The sequence below is a fragment of the Ambystoma mexicanum genome, chromosome 7p (assembly GCF_040938575.1).
Source record: "Ambystoma mexicanum isolate Mex_15411 chromosome 7p, UKY_AmexF1_1, whole genome shotgun sequence".
Lineage (NCBI taxonomy): Eukaryota > Metazoa > Chordata > Amphibia > Caudata > Ambystomatidae > Ambystoma > Ambystoma mexicanum.
In genome coordinates this window covers 431,943,945-431,964,146 of record NC_090939.1, presented here as the reverse complement: position 1 = coordinate 431,964,146, position 20,202 = coordinate 431,943,945, and the positions used below count along the sequence as shown (strand labels likewise).

Sequence of the window (20,202 nt, the reverse complement as noted above, 5' to 3'; positions counted from 1 at the left end):
AGGAGGATATAGGGCATCCGGTAATATTATCCCCATATATATGGGCGCCATACATAGAGTCTCCAGGAAAAGGCAGTGGCGCCTTTATATATGGTGACCATATATATGGTGTCAAGAGGTGCACTGGTTGTGTGAGTGTCCCATGGTCCTCTTGAAAAAGGTTATGGGTGTTGCAGGGGTGTCCCAAGCATGTTCCATGTGATAATGTCCCTGCAAAATGCAGCCAAATGGCAAGATTTTTGTCAGACATGTTTTCAAGGACATTATCACATGAAACCGAATATAGAGAGACTAGACCCACTGTTCAGGTTTCTGATAACTATCCACATACAGAAAACACCACTAGGAATGACCTGTCAATGGGATGGGGACATGCCATCGAAATGTGGAACCATTTAATCCGCACAATCACAAATACACATCTGACAACCAAAGCAGACCTCCAGGAAGCAACAATTCATGCAGCTCTCCCACTGCACATCCCTCAATGAAGTTAAAATAAATACATCAAATAAAGACTTCTTCTGTTTCTAAACAACATCCTCAAGACCCAGATCAGAATAACCTAAAAAGAATAAATATACTGCATTTTACACCTGGTGTGGATTTTACCTAGCTCAGCATTAGATACCAGTGTGAAACTGGAAATCACAGTTTGATCCCAAGGGGGCTCACTCATTGCTTCCGCATTTCGGGTTTGGTAAATTGAGTAAGGACATAGCTGGTACTATAATTACTGTGCTTTGACACAGAAAGACTAATGTATGGTTTAAAATACAAATATGATTTTACTATTATGGATCAGTCTCCTTTCTCAAAGGCACTCCTGAGAAAAACCTGCCCTTGACCTGAAAGACATACCAAACTATTGTCCGATTATGAGCCTACTGTTTATAGACAACGTCATCGAGGAGGTAGGTGCTAATCAACTAATTACAAAAATCAGTCTGCTCCAACGGTACCCACCTATGTTCTTCCCCAAAGCAACAATGTAACAGTCACCTTAATGCCAATAAAATAATTGATAAAGGGGATCCCTGACTGCTAATCCTCCTCGATCATTTGGCTGAGTTCAACCATCACACTTTACATTACACACTGGCAGAGAATCCGGGCACAGTTGGTCCATATCATATGCTAGCCGGGCTGAAACTGCCCTTGACTCATGTATATTTTTCTGTGCTTGCTCCCTACACACATCGACTATTATGGGCCTGATAAACCAGTACCTCAATTGAAGGCACAGTGATGCAGCAGTGTCATTTCCTTTCAGCCAAGCTCTATCAATAACATGGGTGACACACCCAAATGGACAGTCAACAGGACATGGCTATTATTGTACAGAACGCCTTAAAGACGTTTATCTCAAACTTGTTGAAGGAAAACATGTTCTACCAAGCATACGTTGCAGCAATGACAAACCTTCTGCCATGATAAAGTCCTTATTTCATTATCACGCATGCAGTAAGAGCTAAGAAAATTGGCGTAAAATGTTTCTACTTTAGGCTGTTGGGCTGCAAAGCTTGATTTAACAAATATATCAGCACGACCTTTAACCAAGGCGTATTGCCTTGTGTTTAACTTTTCTGACAATACTTCCACGAGGGTCAGGCATCGCTTTTCATTAATTGCTCTTTATCTTCTATTTAACATGACTTTCATGTGAGTTAAGGCTTATATTCTCACACATTAAAGACACCTCGAGCATCCCCTGACGTGGACGAGTTTACAAGGTCTTATGATGGAATCTTCCCTTGCCACTTCTACGCTGTGATGCGTACCCAACATGCCCTAGAGATTGTGGCTCCGTGGTCCTATTATACATGCACCTTTTCCAAAACAGCTTACAACCATGACATCCAGAGCTTGGGTTCTTCAGTGGTGAATGAAGGTGATTTTAGCATTGTATGCACCAACATATTTGGAGTTTTGCTAGGTGTGTCCCTCTGCTCTGGCATCAATGTAATGTAACGAGTGAAGGCAAGCACTTATGTAAAATAGGTCAATTCCGAAAGGCAAAACACGACCTAGGACTCTAATGGGGACAGATTATATGAAAAAGATTTGACCAGTGCATGATATTTGTTTGTGTGTGTTGGCACTGTACACCACACCAACGTTTTGCATTGGTGTATTTTCTGTGGCATGTTCCACTCTCAAACATTGATTGTCCCCAAATTCTGAGCTAATATTTTGCATTTTACAAACATGGCTATGCAATGTTCCCCATTCCTTATAACCAGGCAGTCATTCTGGCAAAGAGAACGTTACTTGCCATTATTTTCAGCCAGAGGCGTTGTGATAAGGTATGCCATTTTAAAGGACATTAATGACACATATGATTCTAAAGTAAATGCTAGACATTAATTCATGGGACCCGGGCTGGATTACAAAACACGTTTGGCCAGTGCAAAACGTTTGGGGTAACTGGGAGGGATTTTGCCTTTTTTCATCTTGTCAGAATATGAACATTAGATCCTGCTCTTATTTTGTGCAATCAAAGAATTTCACACTCGTTTTCGTTCGTCGATACCGCATATTGGAGGTGCAATGAGTTGTTCTATTGCGTTGAGGAATCTTCTGGGATTACATTCCATGCCCGATGCTGCGATTAAAAAGTGGGCAATGATGTATATACTACGTCTATGAATATTTAAATATTCATCACTTGAAGTTTGTTTATGTGCCAACCGGTGTAAAAATGTGAAACTCTGTTTTGTAACTTAACGTCCACAGTTCTGTCTAATGTACTACTGCCTCAGCAGTAAACAGACTAGAGATAGGTGCAGTACTGTATGAGCCTTCATGATAAAGGAAGGGAGCTGCTGTCCAAGTATCACACACAAAATGTCCCATTTACCAAAGGAGATAAGTGGAAAAACAGCAACTACAAGCAAAGCGTGTAGGCAAAGCCTGTCTGCTTACAGAGCAGGCCCAGCGGTGTGATCAGTGTCAATGATGACATTGCGCTGCCACAGCAACAGGAGCCCGGCGTGATTTATTGTTGGTTGTGAGAACTAATTTACACTCAAGACATCTACAAGAGGACCATAGCAGTGCTGCTGTTCTTTGTAAATAAAGGCCAGACTCCTTCTGGCAGTTTCCAGAGGCTTTGTCGTGCTGGGATCTGAAGGGAAGGGAACTAAGGATTAAGATAGTAGCCATGAATGAAAAAAAAGTTCTCTGAGAAAAAGGAAAGCACGGAAAGGGCAACTTCAGCAAACACACGGTGCTGAGTCAGTGCGATTCACTGCCAAGAAGAGATTAGCGATCACATTTGCAACACTGTTTGCCCGCAGAAGAAAGTTGATTGCCACAATTGCTTTTCACTGGTGGCTTGGAGTGTTTCACTTAAAATTAACTTCAACTAAAATGGATGCACACCCAGGGCTCATATTTCTGCATTGTTCACTGTATTCCGCACTCTAAGCGTTTGCTTATGTTGTCCTCCCCTCTTCTTGGTGACTTACTCTGGCTAACATACTCATGTTCCGAATGAGCTGTACTTCTCTTATGAGCTCTAATGAGAGTGAATCGTATCCATAATTACTTTATTATAAGTCCAGTGCCCGTTCATGTTACGCTGATAAACACAATCTCATAGTTCTTTGTCCACAAATACAACTAAGTGTATCAAATATGCGTAGATGCTAACTCAGTACTAAAATAATTTGCTCAGAATGCATACATAAGAAAGGCGCAGTGAATTGGTGTTTGAGGGCCAATGTATTTCATTACTTGAAATGCACCACAACCTAAAAAAAAGGATTTTTAGGAAAAAGCAATGTTTGTTAAAAAAACATTGAATGAGCCACATCTAAGGTGGACCATTGCCTGGAGTACCTCCTTATGTTTTGTAATGAATTTTCACTGCAGGTTTTTCTGTTGCATTGATAGCGCGTTCATGCCAATGCTTACCTTAACTCACCTGACAAGCTCTAATGAGAGTAAAATATGTGATATAGTTATTTTATCTCCGTATTATACTCATCAGATGATATTGAATTCTGTCTATTGTTGTGATTCCAGACCTGATATGTTAATTACCTGTGTAATCCTCTCAACAGAATTGATATTTCACAGAATACAAAAGCCAAATTAGACAAATTCGTTTGGCGGATGGAGTAATACGCCTTTGAATGGTTGAGGTTTTACTCATAGTTTGATGTTTTTGTCCTAGGCAACTCCCCATCTAAAAGGTGGGCCCATTCAGATCTCCATTTACTGTTAAAAAACATGCAGTACTTTACATTAAAAAAAAAGATAAATTAACAGTAATAACTGCCACTGAGAAGAGTAACACGTATTGAATGAATACAGAACAAGTGCAGGGACATATATAATCCTTTTTTAAAGATGTATAATGTACTACGTCCTTCTAATGGGAATATCCAGCACATGTGGTTGCACGTGTGGCTGATGACTCAGACTGATTAATGGAGATTTAGGTATCAGGAAAATCGTATCTGAAAATGATCATTTGCAGATTTTTCCAGAAGGCAATTTTTCTCAAGTTGGTTAATAATGAAAACCGAATAGAAGTGCAACACTAATATTTATAATTACATTTTTCAATAATTTGCAACGGCTGAATGAGTAGATAGAGACATATTTGTATAATAATCACATTTATTAGTATGAACATAGTTACTTTACCCTAAATTATATGTTTTTGTTGTTTAAGGGCCTGATTCGTGGAATTATCTGCACAGAACTGTTTGCAAAATCCTGTTTGTTGATTCATGAAATTGAATGCGCAGAACTTCCGTAGTTTGCCTTGACTTCACACAGGCTTGGCACGTCACTGAGAGAGGCCGAGTGCCTTGTGCACGACGCCACACAGAGTGTCTTTGTGACTTGTGCAGGGGGCAGGGTAGGGGAGCAAAACGTGGAAAATGAGGAACAACAAGGGAAAATGTGTGCGCTACGAGGACGCAATCAGTTCATCACATGCCCACTATTGCGCAGAACGATACGTATTCATGGAACCGACCGACCAACCTCTGAGGCGGGGAAATGGCCATGCAAAAACTGCATACTATCTGCCACCCAAAGGCAGGCGTACAGGCACTTGAGCATACAATTCATAAAGCCAACACGGAGGATCCACATACAAGGCCCAAGTTGCACCCATGCTCAGCTGTCCAACCAGAAGACCATGGTCCTCATTTCACAGGGTGTCCATGCCATAGATGAAGTTGCATCCATGGAAAGTTTGACGTGTACAATGCAATTTGATTCAGGCTGAGCTATCAACATGTGACGGTTCATAGAAAAAAAATGAAATCAGCTAATAGTATTTATACCTTACGGAAATGTACAAATTCAAGAAGGACATGTTTAATTCCATTGCATCCAATTAAGGATGACATTATATAAATGACTGCTGAAAAGTGATAGTGAATGTGAGGTTCATGTAGCCAATAAGCAGAAACAGTAAAAGTGATTTTTCACTTCTTAGAAAACACATATAAACACAGTTAGCACATGAAGGTGATTATTGACCTCCTTACATTTCATCCGAGTACTTGGAATGCAGACATTCCAAGCATTTAGACCGAAGAAGAAGAAGACAATGGAGCAACAGAAAGCATTCCTCTGCATTCACGGAACAGCAGTTCCATTTCCAAGCAACCCTTTTCTCAACGAGCTACTCATTCTCTTGGAGAACCTATTTTTAACTCCATCTTTAACATGACATGCCACAACCAATTCAATGAAGCACAGTGAACGTTAACATCTGGTGCAATGCTTTTGCTTTTGTGTGGGGACTGTGTTCACTGGCCACAGTACATGCTAATGCTAAAACTGTTGCATTGAAACCACGTTTACAATTACAATGCTTACCTTTTAAATACAACCTTGTTTTTAAAAAAATACTATGAATTGAAGCCACATTTAATTTACTAACACATTTAGTGGATTTACTATAGTCACCATTAAACTAATGTGTTACTTCACCACAACACCAAAATTCTATTTTGCTAGTGCCAAGTTGTGCTAATGGCCTTATGGACCGCTGGACGGGTCATTACACCTCAAGATAATGATTTGCTTCAATTTATGGCCCAAGGAGAAGGCTGTATTAAGTGGCACCTTTAACAGTAAATGCTACTGTGATGCTAAAGTGGCGGTTGACAAAAAATATGCAACCTGTTTCTTTGTCTTCCCTTCTTGGATACAGACATTTGGCTCACTGCATCATCTTACTAGTGTCAGAGTGGAGATTAAAAGCATTTGCAAGCCACCAAATTGTAGCTACTCTATAATGATGTTGAACGGGAAATCATATTATACCCTCTAAATCGTATGTATATATATTGGCCTAGGCCAAGTCGCTCTGCGAGGAAATCGATGTTGCAAGGTCCTGACCTTAGATCAATCTTAGCCGCCATTTTTGGTTCATCCGCCATTTTGTTTCTCGCTCCAAAGTCACCCTGTGTTCTAAGTTGGTGGACAGTATTCTTCTGTTGGTTACATGGCCGTCTTGACCTCTGCGTGCATGTTAATGCCTAAACTGCCCGCAGGCCAAATGTTAGGGTCATGTAATGAGACCTTGTCCTTCGTTGACCTGTGGATAGAGGATTACCTGTACCAACGATACTAATCCGTGAACATATGTTAAGCACAATGTTATGTAAATACTAAACGTGAACACTTGTTGGACTGCATTGTATTAAAATATGTACTAAGGGTTATGTTAGATCCAAGAATACACTGTTGCTATTGTAACCTGTTGGGGAATGTATTAAGGATAATCCGTAAATGTATAGATGCATAAATTATGAACGAACTCGGCATGAACCCCTAGCCCAAGGAAATGGTTAACCTGAAAGTGGGCTGAACATCATGTTAAAAAACTGTATAAAAAGAGCAAATATTCTGATGTACAGTCCCACTCACTGCACACACTGAACAGGGCTGGTATTAGCTTTGTCGTACTGAGGGCCTGATAGCTATCTGTTGCTTTGTCCTTTGAAACTGTTCAGTTGTAGAATAAAGATCTGTGTATCTTTTTGAACCCGCATTTGGTGTATTTCCTTTTGGGGTACTCAGCCTCGATATCTTGTTTTTGCTTTCACATGAGGGATCACCAAAATGTGATGAAAATACTTTCAAATGAGCAACTTTGAATGCATTGGTGGTTTAATAATTGTCATACACATTCAATATTGTTGTTTTGTATTGTTGACAAAGACATTTGCAACATTGAAGCGGGTATCAAATAAAAAGACGGCCCCCATGATCAATTCAATTTCATAAGTCATCAAGGATGATTTTAGCACCCTCACATGTTACTGTTAAAACATTTAGTGCCAGTGTGTCTGTCAGTCCCACAATCACTCCCACTCCATCCTCAAATAATGGTTTCAATTGGCAAATAGCTGTTTTTAAATCTTTAATCTGCTTTTAGATTGTGGCAATGTGATTTAGAGTTGTTAAATTGAAACAATTGATTTAATCCAACACACCTCACTTCTATCTCTTTTCGAGAAATTGCAATACTTCCAATTTTATAAATGCATCTTTTACGTACTTGATGCAGGATCTAAAACAACATGCAGGCTTGCTAGAATAGTTCCATAGCTATATGTGTGCCATACATATAATGGGAATGCCAGCTGTGCTAATTCATGTACAGTTATTCATGCAAACAATCAGACCCACAGCACAGCTGCAAAAAGTTGTAGTTTACCCATGCACGCATTAATACAGAGGTCTGCAAACTATGGTTCCTCAGATATTTTGGACTATGGCTCCCATGATCCCTCTCTGTTGACTATGCTGGCTAGGTCTGATGGGAATTGTAGACCAAAACATCTGGAGAGCCACAGTGTGCAGACCCCTGCATTAGGACAAGTCAAAAATGAAAACCGGTCAAGTGGTACAGCGAGTAGAGCGCTCGCTTTGACACCGGTGCAGAGTCTGCTAACGCAGGTTCGAATCCCGGCGGGGCCAAACTCAGCCTTTCATCCTTCGGAGTTCGATAAATGAGCACCACACACCGTGGGTAATAATAAGCAGCGCTCAGATACCTGAGGGTTTGTAGCGCTATATAAATGCCAAACTATTATTAATTATTATTATATCAGTATAAGTACCACTGATAGAGTGGTCATTCTGAGTAGCATTTCCAGGGATGATGCAGTGAGGCAAACACCCACATAACAACATAATGAATACTTGCTAATCTTTGACAACTGATTTCCCATACATATCTTTTCATGTACATAGCACAAGGGGCCTCATTAAAGAAAAGTTGTACCACTGCAAATGCAATTTGTCCAACTATTGGTACAAAGGTTAAATTGTCCTAGTAGATGTATTTCTTGCAAACGTTTGCACTAGAAACGTTTCTAGGGAAATGGTTGCCTTAGTGCTAATAGCAAATGCACCAGTGCAAAGTGTCTGTAATCATGTTCAACCCCCACATTCATTTCATGAAGGGGACCACCTCCTTGTGCTTTCACTTCTGAGTTATTGTCCCCTTCTCTACAACGTAGTGGAAATCTGAGGGGTAAACAAAGCTAATTGCCGCCATCACTCCTCACTTTTCCTCTACTTGGTGTAAAAGTGAAAATGCTGCACGTGAAATTTGCTTTGCAGGCAGCATTTACAAAGGTTTTCTTCAGAATACAGCTGCTTTTACCAGGTAGAAATGTCAGGTGAACCCCAAAGGAATCCATTGCATTAATGCCAGCATGAAAATCCATGCTGGTGTTAATGCACCAGTATGGCGTAGCGGGAAATGTAATTGGACAGATTAGGCCACCTCACTCATCGACTATGACATTCAAATTGTTAAAAATTAGGAGGATAACACGAAATGGCGGTAAACACATGTACCACCATCTATGGTTATCCACTTCACCTGGAGCACAAACCCCAATGTAATATGCCTGCAGAATCGTAAAGCCACATAATAAGCAGACAGGAAGGGAAGGAGAACCATTACGCCCAGTTACTGCAGAATATGTGTATAGAGGGAAGACACTTAGGGGCTGATTCATGGAATTTGTGCTCTGAAAAAAACGGGGATTTGTGCGCCATTCTTCCCGCAAATCCCCATTTGTTAAACAGGGATTTGCAGGCAGAATGGCCCACAAATCCCGGTTTCTCGGCGCACAAATTCCATGAAACAGCCCTTAAATATATCAATCATCTCAAATAAGCACAACACGAATTTCCTCACCAAAAAAAACCATATTGAATTATGCAAAAGTCCTAAACTTACACACGTACAATATGCAATGAAAAAGACAGTTCAGTAAAACCAACATGATATCCATATCCGTGTAAAACCTACAACATGCATCATTAACATTTGCAAAGGTCGGTTTCTGACACACCTAGTAGTAAAACATAACCATTTTCAGTGCCTTAAAATGAGTGTTTTGTTTTAATCACCGCCGATGTTTGCCTCCCAGGACATATAAAAGCACATAAAGGCAACGTGGTATGAGATTTGTCACAGTCCAGAGACCTACAAAATGTCCTCTTCAAGATCAAAAAGCATATTTTCTTTTTCCTAGCACCATACTGCGTATGCTTTTTTTTTTCTTTTTTTTCTCAGTATTTCAGTATATACATGTAAGAATGAAAACGGGAACTCACCCTTAACTTTGCTCTTGGTTGCAGCCACTGGGGCAAGGGCAAGATTGCAAGAGGAGAAGAGAACAGACAGAGATAGATTAGAGAAATGATCGGATATGGTGAGTATACAGAGAAACGTTATCACTATTGATTCAGAGTGCACAAAAACAATTTTAAAGAAGATTTGAGCAATTTGTTTGAGAGCTGTACAGCTACCCCTGACCGAAGCTTCTGTTAAGACAGACGACATGTGCTTTAAACTTAGTTAGTATATGACAAACATCCTTGGCAGTCAAGGCACAGCGCACGGGGAGACCATTTACCATTGATCATCAACAGCAGGTCCAATTCTATTTTTTTTAACAAACTCTAAAATGTATTAGTTGCACAAGACAGTATTCACTCAGAATGCTTCCGAGCACCAGCATGCTTCCTCCATGATCAATAATTGTCTCTCGCCCCACCTTTTAATAAAGCAGATTTTACCAAGCAATATCCTTCTTCAGTATAGATAGGAACCACGCAATCAGAAGAAAACAAATTTGTATCATGAAGCTGGTTGGTTGGGATACTCCATTGTAACAATTTTATGACTAAACATGATACCACAATTGCTTTACTTGAAGTGAAACTAAAAGACATCCTTTGTCCCGTTTATGAGGGAACATCTCTTTTAGAGGGTAGAGTTTTCAATTTACTTGCTAGATTTATTTTATCCTCATATTCATCTAATGCTAGAGGGCACCACATCTATCAGGAGTGAGCCATTGCAGAAACGGAGGTGACCTCACACTGCAGAAGCTCTGATCAGAATTGCAAAACAGTTGTATCTGTGACAACAAAGTGCTGTTTTCATTTCATCCATGAAATGTCAAACACATTTCATTGCCTTCAACTGGACCTCTCTCGCTTTGATCATTATTACTGGCAGGTGTCGTTCACTAATTGCACTTACACTGCATGGAAACATAAGAATAATCCAACATTGCCATGAAACGTCATTAATTGAGAAGACTACAACTAAGTGCAAACAAACTTCAAAAAAAGTAATTGGTGGTCCTCTCAAATCTTTTAATGCGACTCGATTGATCCTACACATGTTTGAGTGGTTTTTGGCATGGTTGAGTCCTAGGCCAAACCAGTGGAAGTTTTCCAGATCTCTTTTGTTGATTCTGACAGGCAGGAGACTCGGGTCAAATATCATGCTGATTTGTGAGGTGGGTTCATCAAATTAAGTCCTTGAGGGCTAATCTGTTCAGTTTGATCAGAAATAAGAGCCCTCATATCTCCTAAAGAAAGGATGCTGCTCCGTAATAAGCTTGGCTCACTTGCTGTTCCTTTGAGGATGTTGAAGGGATGTGATGTAATCTGTTATACATGGCTGAGATGTGGCACGTCTTGAGGAGTTTCGAAGCATTTTGGAAATATTGGTGCTTGATTTAATATATTTTGCTGTTATTTGCAGTGTTTGGTTGTTTTTTTTGTGCTCCTTTTTTGTGCTCCAGTGTTTGTTCGTGTTTTTTGTTATATTCCACCATTGAAAAAGCAAAATCAAAAGCAAAATACCTCTTCCCTTTGCTCTTGTCGCTTTCCCCTTTTGGTTCACTTGATTACACTTTAAAAATACAAAAATACTTCTCAGGTGCCATTCATTCCTCCCCCAAAGGAAATGTTGCTTACCCTCTACAGTCCTCCTTCCACCCTTTTTGTTGTTGTGGTCATATCTGTAGAGTAATGTGTTCTTTTATTTTGTTTCTAGTTCTTTGAGACAAATTATTTGTGTCTTTAATTTTGACTGATTCACTTTTCCTTGAAATGTCTGCTATTCTGATGAGGGGTATTGCATGTTTTTGGTGTTGGGCAAAGCAGGAGCTGGGAGGGGAGGGGAACACTCTCTTTTTATCCTTGTAGGAGAAGAAGGAGCGTGAAAACCTTGTGCTGTTTGTTATCACCATCTTCTTATGGGTACAGGCCATGCAGCATCTCTGGACCACTTAATCGGCATGGAACACTGAGCCATTGGTGTGACCTTAGGAGAAGGATGGACGGAGGTGCGGGCCATCAGTAGAGGCATCATTGACCACAGAGTCAGGGGAAGCAGGGCCTTCGGTAGTGGCTCCAATAGAGGAAGTGGAGGCAGGGCATTTTGTGGCGGCCCCAACTGAGGCAGACCTGTGGTGGAGAAAGAGGGCATGCAGGTGCTATGAGAAGAATACACATGCACACATCTCATGTGATAGAAATGGGCAGCGGCTGCAAGTACCCTGAAGTACAGAGGTTGACGTTTTCTGACTAGTGGGGGTAATTGTAGAGGAGAAAGCAATCTTGGCCCAGCAGGTTGTGGGTGAAGCAGATGAGGAGGTCCATGAGGAGGACATTAAGTGGGAGGAGCAGCCTGGAAGGATGCCACAACATGAGGTTGACCTGCCCTAGGGTGTGTAGGTATAAGCAGGGGACAAGGAGGTGGTGGAGAAGGAGCCTGGCTTTATGTCACTATTGCAGAGGGGGCACGGAAGGAACAGGACTCCCACTCCCAGGGAGACAAGACTTATTTCCACATGCAGCCCTGATGGTCTTGTGTGTGCCAGTATTTTGACCTGCCACTGGAGAAGCCCTTGAAGAGTGACATGTTTGAGGTATTTTGCATAGTGGTGGGCAGAGGCAGGAAAAAGAGACAGAGGCATAGAGACAAGGGATCACTCTGGGGCCAACAGCCATGTGCAAGCCACGTAAAACAAGTACCACCTTCATCAAATATGCCAGTCTTTATTCAAAATCAGTTTGGGTCTATTTGACCTAAAACATTTGTCCTTATCACATTTGATCACATATATTTGACCATTTATTTGGTCTAAAAAGTGGGGGGAGACTCCCCACAGCTCCCCCCTTCCCCCCAACCTAATCTATATTCTTACCCAGCCCCAAATATATATATATATATATATATATATATATATATATATATATATATATATATATATATATATATATATATATATATATATATTAATTACATGGCCACGGTAGTGGTTAAGTTGGTGTTTCCATAGGAAGAGCACTTTTTGGGCGGCTTATAACTTCGCTCACCCTGGACGGATCCTCACCAAACTTTGCAAAAAAAGTAGATGGGTCACTCTGAATTTTTTTGCAAAGTTTGGTGAGGATTCGTCCAGGGGGGGAAAAGTTATAGGGGGGGGTCCCAAAACTTTTTTTTTCCCCATAGACTGAATGGGAAAAAACTTTGCGCACGGCTACAGCCCGAACCGCTGGACGGATTTACACCAAATTTGCGGCAGGAGCGGCGGCCTGGTCCCAAAAGCGTGCTTTTGTACATTTGGTGTACATCTGTCCAATAGTTCTTTTTAAAAATGACCAAAATGTAAGGCAAAAAAATTAGTGATATCTGCGTTCGCTTCGCGGACGGACTTCCCTGTTTGCTCCGCGGACAGCACCCCGATTGGCCCATGGGCTTGCGTCATGTCCGCGGACATGCAACGTGTTCGCTGATTGGACGGCGAGGGTCGTGGAGTGCGTCAGATTTTCTGTGGCGCCTGCCATCTTGTATTCGCAGTCGACCGCGTACAGCGCAGTGAAACGTGGATAAAACATTGTATTTAGTGCCGTGTGTTGGTGTGTAAGAGTGTTTGGGGAGGGTGGGGGAGTATGAGATAGGTTCAATGTTTTTTTTTTTATGTGCTAGACCTTTTTGTTGCGTTCGATTTGTCTGCGGAGAACACGGCTGTTCTGACATTTTGTAAATAAACTAAATGGTGGGGTGTTTAGAGGACGGAGTATGTGTCATTTTTGTTCGCAAGGAAGGTAAAAATGAGCTATGAACACTCGCGGTGTACTTAATTGTTCGTAAATACACAAACTGGGAGTGCCCTCAGGACGCTGTCCGTATTGTAATCTGTCTAGTTGAATGTGTTCTAAGAACATTGTTTGTATTGTTCGTTGTCAGGGTGAAAGTGTTTTAAGAGCACTCCTTTTGTTCGCTAATAGTACAATTTCCTAGGGGCGTCAACCGACTTTTTGTCCACTAAAGAAACGATAAATCCAGCTGGTGTGCGCCGACATTATGTGATAATCCTATGACTGGCGCTATTGACCTGGCTGACTTTCTTTTGCGACACTAAATCATATCTCCCGCACCTAAGCCTGATATTATCAAAGCATTCATATTCCCCGCCTTTCTCCGTGACGTTACAGGGTGCGTAATGAAACGCGCCCAGTCGTCTCCAGTACTACGCGACTTTACACAGAACCCGGAAGACAACACATATTATGTCACAACACAGCGCGCCACAATTCGGAATATGAAACTGTGATTTAAAAGCAAAGAGCAAGATTGTAAATGTTGTAAAGTACATTTATTTGATATCAAATGTTTAGAGAATATTCAGCAATTTGCATTTGTCTTTGTTGTCGATCCGCAAAAGTTCATGTTGAGACACGCAATGTTCCTTTGCGGTACAGAGAGTGTTAGATCAGCTTACAACTCAGTGCACCACAATTCGGAATATGAAACTGTGGTTTAAAAGTAAACAGCAGGATTGTACATTTGGTAAAGTACATTTATTTCACATGAAATGTTTAGTGAATATTCAGCGATTTGCTATTGTCTCTGCTGTCGATCAGGAAAAGTTTATTTGGAGCCACGTGTTGTTCCTTTGCGGTAGATAGGGTGTCGGTTTATGATAAAAGCAGTAAATGGTCGCTCTGATAATCGGAAGGTTGCTCCAACAACGAGCCATTAGACCACCCTATTGGTTGGTATGTTGTTTGTAGCCGCTAGTACTGCATAAGGGCATATTGGTCCTTGGCGATTGTCCCATAAAATGGTGAGGGTCATGAAGATGCATATTTGGACTTGCACCTGGCAGTTGAAGACCCCATCCGCTGGAGTCTGTAAATCGTGACATAGACAAAATGGGGCCACGTACCTGTTTTAAAAAACATAAATTAGTCTCACCAGCCGATCTTCATTAAAAATCATCATTTTATTTATTAGGGCGTGAAACTATTTGCTATCGAAGATAGTGCAACAGAGTATGTTAATAATAAAATAATAATATTTTCCCATTCATATAGCACTAAGAACCGTGAGGTATGTAAGCGGTGCTTATTATTAACCACGGTGTGTGGTGCTCATTTATCAACCACGGAAGGATGAAAGGCTGAGTTTCGCCTTGCCGGGATTCAAACTTGCGTTAGCAAGCTGTGAACGGTTGTCAAAGTGAGCCCTGTACTCGCTGTGCCACTTGACAGGCTACAGTGAAGTGGCACAGCGAGTAGAGCGCTTGACCGCCTATAGACCGGTTAAATTTTTTCTATTAACCCACCCTGTGTCGTCTGCCTTTTTCAGAGCCCTCTAAACGACAGGGGATCAATTTGGTGGGGATAGTGCGCGGTAGAAAACATTATGCCACTTTCAACGAACAAGTTCAACTTGAGCGGTCTTTAATGCTACGCTATTGTAATTATATTTGGTATAAAGTAATCTAAAGGGTTACTTACAGTACAATTGCAATTTCCATTGTCTAGGAGTGGTGCAGTCCCAAAATACGACTCTGCGTGTGCCAACGATCTTTCGTATAGTGATATAATATGTAAAAGTGGTTTCGTTTCAGAAATTTCATCTTTATCTTCTCTTACGTTTTAGCAACACTCCTTCAAGAGAAGTCTTTCATCACAATCTCTGTCTGTCAAGGTCAAAACACAATACAACCTTATAGTCCGCTTCGTGAGCCTCTCCGGGGCCCGAGAAAAAATGGAAGCAGCTGACCTTCACTGTGAACGAGCATAAATTCTTACTTTGCAACATTCTGTGTAAAGCCATCTGTAGAAATTGTGAAAGCAGCTGACCTTCACTGTGAACGAACATAAATTCTTACTTTGCAACATTCTGTGTAAAGCCATCTGTAGAAGTTGGTTTTTGCACGCCATGTTTGTATATTGTTTGCGTGATATTAAAAAAACTTTGTTAAAGGGACGTTATGGTTAAGTTGCGCTATTAAAAACCTATGAAATTCAGTGAAAAAACTTTGTTAAAGGGACGTTATGGCTCAAAGTAAAACCGAAAAACTCCTGAAATTCGCCAGTTATGGTAACATAAGGAATCATAACTCGCGCCACCGTGCACTGCTAACACTAACACCCAGGACATCAAAGATGACATCACAAATGTCATTGATGACATCACTGATGACATCACATGTGCATTTACTTTTCATGAAAACTCTGTAGGAGGGATTCTTATAATGTTGACCAAGAAGTGTCAAGGATCATTTGAATGCATATCATGAGCTAATTAGTCCATTAAGCAATGCATTGATATACATAGCATTCTATTATGAAGTTCTATCCAGTATACTAAGCAACTCATGCAGAAACTTAGGCAGTGGGTGCAGTATACATGATGAAGGTGCAATATTCATAATCTTGCCATGTAGAATAATGAAATGATAACTGCTTTCTTATTAGAGTTTTGCATACTGTGAAGCATGTAATAAGTAGCTAATAAAACCCACTTAATACATAATTGCATTATTACAGACAAAACACAAAGAGACAACAACATATACAAATATGAGTATATACAGGGACAGAGAAGTAAGCAAAAAAGCATAAGTAGTAGCTGAAATAGTTCATAACCTAACTGATTATCTTTATGCAGAGAAATGATTGCTCTGTTTCAAAGCTGCTACTAACTGTATCTATGTGTATCAAATGATGTCAGTGAACCCTAAGTAAAGGAGTGTGAGTACAAAGTATACAAATATGAGCATATACAGGGAAGGTATAGTAATGAAAATAAAACTATGAGAAAGTGCTCATAACTCTAATGATTATCTTCATGCACAGAAAGGATTGCTCTCTTTCAAGCCTGTGTCTTCCGCTATATTTATGTTTCATATGATATGACTTGACCCTAAGTCTACAAATATAGTACCTTTTCAATTTTTACTTCCTGACTGTTACTGAAGAAAACTATGTGGCTTAGATATGTCAGTAAAGGAAAAAAGGGAGAGCCAGCCATGTGATGTCATCAGTGATGTCATCAATGACATTTGTGATGTCATCTTTGATGTCCTGGGTGTTAGTGTTAGCAGTGCACGGTGGCGCGAGTTATGGTTGCTTATCTTACCATAACTGCCGAATTTCAGGGGTTTTTCGGTTTTACTTTGAACCATAACGTCCCTTTAACAAAGTTTTTTCACTGAATTTCATAGGTTTTTAGTAGCGCAACTTAACCATAACGTCCCTTTAACAAAGTTTTTTTCACTGAATATATATATGTATATATATATATTTGCAAAGCCGGGAAAAAGAATTTCCAGTTCTCCCAGGGAGGGATGGCACTCGCGGCAACACACAAAACGCTGGTGTCAGTTACTTCCTCGAATCAAAATCCAATGCAGTGTAGGGTTAAGTTCATTATCCAGTTTTATTAGGCATCTGCCAGATTTAAAAGTGCACGGTACAACGCGTTTCGCCGCCTACTCGCAGCTTGTTCACGTACAAGTGAAACCCACAACCAACTGTGTTAATATAGGTTAACAAACAATTAACCAGTCTCTATGGTTCTTTGTACCATTTGTCCTTTGTCGCTTTCTAGTACCTGCTATATGTATAGCTTCAGTGAATGGAGAGAAAAACACGGCGGCCATTTTGTAAGTGGCAAATTTGCCTTGTATAATGGATGTGTTATAGCCTAAACCATGCTAACAAGATGTTTATTTCTGGCAAGTATACCCCAAGTGGGTCAACTCTTTTGTAAATCTACCAGGGTTACAACCAATATCCCTTTCAAAAATGCACATTAGTCAAGAAATTATAAATTCTAAATAGAAAACATATAATCCTAAAATTCTTAATTTTTCATTTTTGCTTTTACTTTTACTTGCACAGTGCACATGCCTGAAAAATTCGATTGACAGGCTATGATTCGATATACATGTTTGCAGCTGATTGAATAAAAGCAGAATAGTAAAGTGCTAAGTGCTCAAAAGTGTCATGTGCTAAAGTGCATCTATTGCTATATAAAGCAACAAGGATAAAGTGCTAATGCATAAAGTGCATATATATAATTTAATTAAATTTGATCGACAAAAAGGTTAAAATAAATTGATCAAATGGTTTAGGTCAAATGTTTTAGATCAATTATGCTAATACCTTCCAAATCCACTTCTGATATGGTGGTCATTAAATGCTATGGGCGATGTGCCAGTAGCTTGCAAGGAAAACATGATAGCTGATTAAAATGGAAGAATACCTTATCTAGAACTCTGCTGTGAGTGTTGCAGTAATCAGTGGTGGCATTTCACTGCTTACATAACCTATTCAAAATGTGCAAATAAAAATTCCAATGGGTTGCTGCTGAGGTCTTCAAGTTGTGCAGTAGTAATTTGTGACATGACTGCAATGGGCCCAGTTCATTTTTGGTAGGGTAACCTTGATTGTAAAGTGAGCTGATCTTCTGGGCCACAGCATCAATTTCTTGCAAAGTCGTACAATTGCAGATAAAGGTTTTTTGACAAAAAAGTTAAGGATATGCACAACACAACGGACATATACTGTCTTGCCCATTCATAAAGTAGCAATGACATTCTATCCATTGTCTGCTGCCACAATTTCCAAAGGCAAATTATGAGGCCTTATCCACTTCGCCTCCACACCCTCCAGCATCTTACAGGTGCCTACTCCCATTTGGCATCTGCACCAAATTCCTTACATGCAGACCACTGTCTAGTGCTGAAATGCATATGTTGGCTGCCCCCTTGCATTACTCCATGACCCTCTTCGTGGGTGGAGGTAGAAAATATCACCCAGTGTGCTGTGATGGCCATGCAGGTAATGTACTCGCCACTGCCCCACATGCCTATGGTGAAGTGGATTTGTTGTAGACTGCTGTAGTATCAACCCAACGGTAGGTATACTATATGCTTTCTATCCGTTATTGCCATGCAGGATACAACATGGTTAGTTAGAACTTCCCAGTGATGACAGATTCTCCCTTAAGCTGCTGAAATACATGGTATTCCATAAAGGAATAAGTCAAGAACTCTTCTGGCAGCATTATAGCCAGGTTAGGATCAAGTAGGCACAATCTAATTTTATTTGTGATAGTGTTTGCCTTACTTAAACCATTCCACAAGACTGACATGACACAATGAGAGATTAATGCTATGCATTTCTGTGATAATAATGGCAGGGCTTGTCCCATGCCATAACAGAGCAGCAGTATTGTCAGTGCTAACTGTGCCAACTGATGGCATGGACTCAGGGCATTAGGACAAATGAATCTAAGATCTTTGTGAACTACATCGATGTGGTAACCTCGTGTTTCCCTGCCTTCTTTCAGCCCACCATTTTTCAGCTAGAGTGTTCAAGGCACCCGATGTGTCCACTCTTTATTCAGTTTAAAGTAATGTCATACTTCAGTTTTTATTTTTGGATAACAACATCTAGGCCATGCTCATCTGGGTGTACAACATTATTTGCGGTGGTGATGTTGGTGGGCTAGATGCCACATAACAATGTGGTGTATTTTCCGATCGTTGACAGGAAGTCTGCTTCTCAAAGAGACTGTGCGCTCTTGGCTGGTGAGATTATTTTCTATATTACAACCTCTATATCTGTGGTGTTATTTTCTTCCTCCTCAGTAACTATGCTTGCCAGCAGAAACACATATTCTTTCCTGGACTCTGATGTATCATAATATTTATCATGTTCATCCTCCATGTCATTGGGTTCATTATTATGGTCTAACTTGTCAATGCATGTGGTGACACAGAGACCTGAATAGTGCATGGTACTAAAAGTACAACCGCATCTGTCAGCCCTGCGCATGCACTTATAGCCTTCCATACACTCAAGATTGAATTATGACAGGGGCATGGAAAGTAAGATTCCAAGTGCAATTACACCATCCCCAGTGTGCACAGCAAGCTCTGCTGCAGATAAGAAACGGTCAGAAGCAGAATATCTTTCCGTGCCTTTTGGGCTCATTTGGGTACACTAGTCATGTTGTCTAAATGTGTCGTTCACACACTGAATGGTATCTCTTGTCTCCCTGAACCTCTCTTCTTTTATTCCTAAAAGTTCAATGTGAGCAAGAGTCTCAAATTGTGACCAGCAGGTATTATCTGCTCTTCCTCCCTGGTGTCACTAATAGCATGTTTCTTGTTCACTCACTTATAGAGATGGACACTGGCTAGACTCCAACCCCCGAGAATCACGGATACGTTCACCCTTAAATTCACCCACATGAGTGAGTTCCACAGAAGCTCCTCTCAGGGATTCCCTGCTGGTCTTGTCTTCCTCCCAAGTGTCACCCTATTGTGCATGTCTTGTTTACTCACTTGAGGAGGGGACAATGACTAGAGTTTGACCCACTGCCTTGAATCTCTGCTACCTTGTCCCTCAAAAAACACACAGGTTTGAGCCTCAAGAAATCTGCCCTGGGAGATTCACTGCTCTTCCTCACAAGTATAAATCAATGGTGTGTGCCTCATTTAATCACTTCAAGACATCAACAGTGACTGGTATTTCTCCCACATCCATGAATCTCTGCAAGTTTCCCTCTCAAATACTTTTCAATGTGAA

The 20,202-nt window shown here is 40.6% G+C and overlaps 1 protein-coding gene across 2 annotated transcripts in view; it reads right to left on the bottom strand.

Moving 5' to 3' along the window:
• Window positions 1-20,202, bottom strand: part of CADM2 (cell adhesion molecule 2) — a 2,048,893-nt gene that overhangs the window by 976,393 nt on the left and 1,052,298 nt on the right. For both annotated transcript variants that reach the window (XM_069636448.1, XM_069636450.1), the window contains exon 2: window positions 9,616-9,642. In XM_069636448.1, the coding sequence (XP_069492549.1) occupies window positions 9,616-9,642 (27 nt within the window). The remainder of the gene's footprint in view (window positions 1-9,615; window positions 9,643-20,202) is intronic.